At 52.7% G+C, this 3,428-nt stretch overlaps 1 protein-coding gene across 3 annotated transcripts in view; it reads right to left on the reverse strand.

Annotated features, from left to right (window-relative positions):
- The window catches only part of GON4L (gon-4 like), a 40,692-nt gene that overhangs the window by 9,808 nt on the left and 27,456 nt on the right, over positions 1 to 3,428 (reverse strand). For all 3 annotated transcript variants that reach the window (XM_019528139.1, XM_019528132.1, XM_019528150.1), the window contains exon 21: positions 1,285 to 1,546. In XM_019528139.1, coding sequence (XP_019383684.1) covers positions 1,285 to 1,546 — 262 coding nt within the window. The remainder of the gene's footprint in view (positions 1 to 1,284; positions 1,547 to 3,428) is intronic.

Genomic DNA, 3,428 nt, shown 5'->3' on the forward strand with positions numbered 1-3,428 from the left:
AGATAGGCATGACATTGGCCCTCTTCCAATCATCGGGTACTTCAACAGAGTGCCAAGAGCTCTTGAAGATCCGTGCCAGGGGCTGACCTATGATGCTTGCCAGCTCCCTGAGTACCTGTGGGTAACATCTGTTACACAGAACAGTCAGGGATGTATCCTCTGGCATCTCTGAACCAATGATGGTGGACATCAGAGAGGGTCTGAAAGGAGATAGATCACTGTAGACCGGGGTGGGCAAAATGCGGCTTGGGGGCCGGATGCGGCCTGCCAGGCCATTCTATCTGGCCCGTGGGGCCCCTAGAAAATGTAGAAAATTAATTTTATCTGCCCCTGGCTGCCTGTCACATGGCCCTTGATGGCTTGCCAAAACTCACTAAGTGGCCCTCTACCGAAATAATTGCCTGCCCCTGCTCTAGACCAAGGGTTGGCAGCCTACAGCAGGCAGATCCAGCCCACAGCTTTGGAAGCTATTGCTCTCCCTATGCAGCGAAGGGGAAAGTGGCAGGAGCCAGGTCCTAGCACCTGCCCACCTGACCCAAACTGCATCAAATAAAAGGCATGGTAGATTTGCACCTCATACTTTAAGATTTGCATCTAATAGACTACCTAAATAGATCTCTCTCTGTCTATTTGGTTAATCTTTAAGGTAAAAATCTATCCTGCCTTCTACTTGACTTCAGACTAACACAGCTAACTACATCTACGAACTGAGTCTCTCTTGTCTGCCGCAAAAAAACCCCACTGTCAGTTGCTGCTCTAGATATACCCTATTCATGTTCCCCCCTTAAAACATCCGTTCCTGCCACTGATGGAGACAGGATATTAGGCAGGATGGAGATTTGATCTGACTCAGTATGGCACTTATGTTCTTATTCTGAATCACACATAATCAACAGCTACCTTCTGACTGGAGAAAGTTTTCAAACATCACTGATCAAGAGCCCCATTTTCAGAACCTAGAATGAGCTACCAGTATTTGAAAATTCACCCTGTGACTGGCAAACTGACACATAATCTGAAAAGGACAGAGATAGACTGTGAGGCCCCCCCACAGTCATGCATATGTAACCATTTTTCAGTGCGACAGAATTGCAGATGGAGAGATAGAAGCAGGTTGCTCACAGAGGCCTCTGCTTATGTAAAGAGATCCGTCTTTCAAAGCTTCCTTTTCAAAAACAAGAGAGTGCAGAGTTAAAGCCTTTTTGGGTGAAATTAAATGACGGCATAACTTTCTTATGGCTTGTTTTGCTGCTGCAGATTTCTCCATATAGTCCATAAACTCACCTGGTGGTGTTCTGTTTGTTTCCACCTCTGGGGCAATTTTGGTCGAAGTGAAGGTGGACTTGGGCTCCATTGCTGCATCTTCAGTGATATCATCTGTCATTTCATCTTCTTTCTGTAAACTCTCGATTCCTTCCCCTTCTCCCTCCTCCTCCTCCTCCTCCTCCGGCTCAGAATTCTCCTCCTGAGAATTCTCTTCTTCAGAATCTCCCTCCTGGCTCAAACGCCTCTCAGTTGCAAGCCAGGTAAGTTTTTCCATGGTCTCCTTAGATCAAAAAAGAAAGCCACCACATCAAAATCTTAGTCATAGAAAAGCAGGGTGGGAAGGGATTCTCCAGAAGTCATCTAGTTCAACCCCCTACCGGAGGCAGGATCACCCCTATCCAAATCATCCCATACAGCCAATAAGCTAAACTCTACATAAGACTACCCTCAACCCTGACACAATGTAGACCTAACACCCTAAACTGCCACAGGTAAAGCAGGAGAATCACAGCAGTCAGTGTTCTGTTTCTACAAAACGTTATCAATATATTTAGTTCTCATCATACAAATGCTAACTTCCCTCTTTTTCAAGGATCTGAGTTTTCTGTTTTCCACAGAAAAACAGAAAATCAGATATCCCAATTTTATCAGAGAAAAAATGGATTTTCCCTTTTATCAGAGAAACTTGCAGACTTCCCACTTGCAAAGAGCTGTGCATGTGGCAGAGTTCCAGCCTGCAAGAGCTAACTGCAAAAAGGGGAGAAAACCCCCAACCCTGCCTGGAGCGGGGAGGGAGAGGGGGAAGGGCAGGCCTGAGGCACTCACTTGCCCAAGGCTGGGCTCAGGCTCACTTTCCTTCCTGGAGCCTGTGAGGTAAGTGGGGTTTGCAGGGGGTTGCGGGTTATGGCAGGGGGACAGGTGTGGACGAGGGTGACTGCCAGTGCTGGGGGAAGAGCCAGCAGGGCAGATGGGGGCACAGGGTGTTGTGTGGCTGGGGGCTGAGGGAGCAGGGAGGTGTTGGGGGAAGCCCCACATGGAGTGCCTGCCCAGCTGGCAGCGCATGGACCCGGAGCGGCACGCTATTGTCAGGTCAGGCTTGTCCAGGGATGGGGGCAGGACTGGCTCCCAGTGGCAGCGTGCAGTCCCACGGCGCACCTGTGTCCCCCAGATCTGTGTGGGAAGTGGGGGCAAGGTGGGTGTACGCTGCAGGCTTGTGCGCCCAGACCTGCTGCACTCCTCCGCAGCTTCTGCAGAGCAGCATATGCAACCCGGCACAGCAGGACACAGCGAGGACATGCATGAAAGTTGCCTGCCACTCCGCACTGCCCTGATCACCTTCCCCTGTGTGCACAGGGGCAGGGCAGGGTTGTGCTCTGCACTGCTGCCCCTGCCTGCAGAAAGTGTGGCCAGGGCAGTGCAGAGCTCAGAGCAGCAGCCAGCTTTTGTGTGCATCTCCGCTGCATGTTGCTGTGCTGGGTCGCACACACTGTGCTGTGGAAGCCCCAGGGCAGTGCAGCAGGGTTAGGAGCATGAGCCCACAGTGCGCACCCGTCCTGCCCCCAAAGCCCTGCACAGATCTGGGTGGCATGGTTCTCCCATGGCCCCCGGGACTGCGCTGCAGACAGGAGCTGGCCCCACCCCTGCCCCCACCCCCAGACAAACCCAACCTGGTGATACCACACCACTCTTGGTCCACAAGCTGCCATGGGGCTTCCCCCAACACCTCCCTGATTCCTCAGCCAGCTTCCCGCAGGAGTGCCTGCCCACTCAGCAGTGTGGACACACAGCAGCATACTGTTGGCTCTTCAATAGTACAATAGCTCTTCAAAAGCTGCACACAGCGTGCCCCCACCCTCCCACACAGATCTGGAGGGTGTGGGTCCCCCTTGCCCCCTGGGAGTGTGCGCTGCCGCTAGGAGCCAGTGCTGGCCCTGCCCCTGCCCAAGCCCACAGCAGGCAGCAGTGGGGGAGCTGGCTCCATGCTTCTCCTGCTGCAACAGCTGCTGCCATCCATTGGGGGCAAAGAGCTGTGGACCTGGGGCCCTGGCCCCATAGCTCTGGCAGCTGGGGGCTTCCTCTGGCAGGGCTGGGGGGAAGGGGCTGTGGGTGTCCTTTAATTTTAATAACAGATTTTGGTGTTTTTATCAGAGAATTTGTGATTT

This window comes from Gavialis gangeticus, unplaced genomic scaffold (genome assembly GCF_001723915.1).
Source record: "Gavialis gangeticus isolate Ggan-Ray unplaced genomic scaffold, GavGan_comp1, whole genome shotgun sequence".
NCBI lineage: Eukaryota > Metazoa > Chordata > Crocodylia > Gavialidae > Gavialis > Gavialis gangeticus.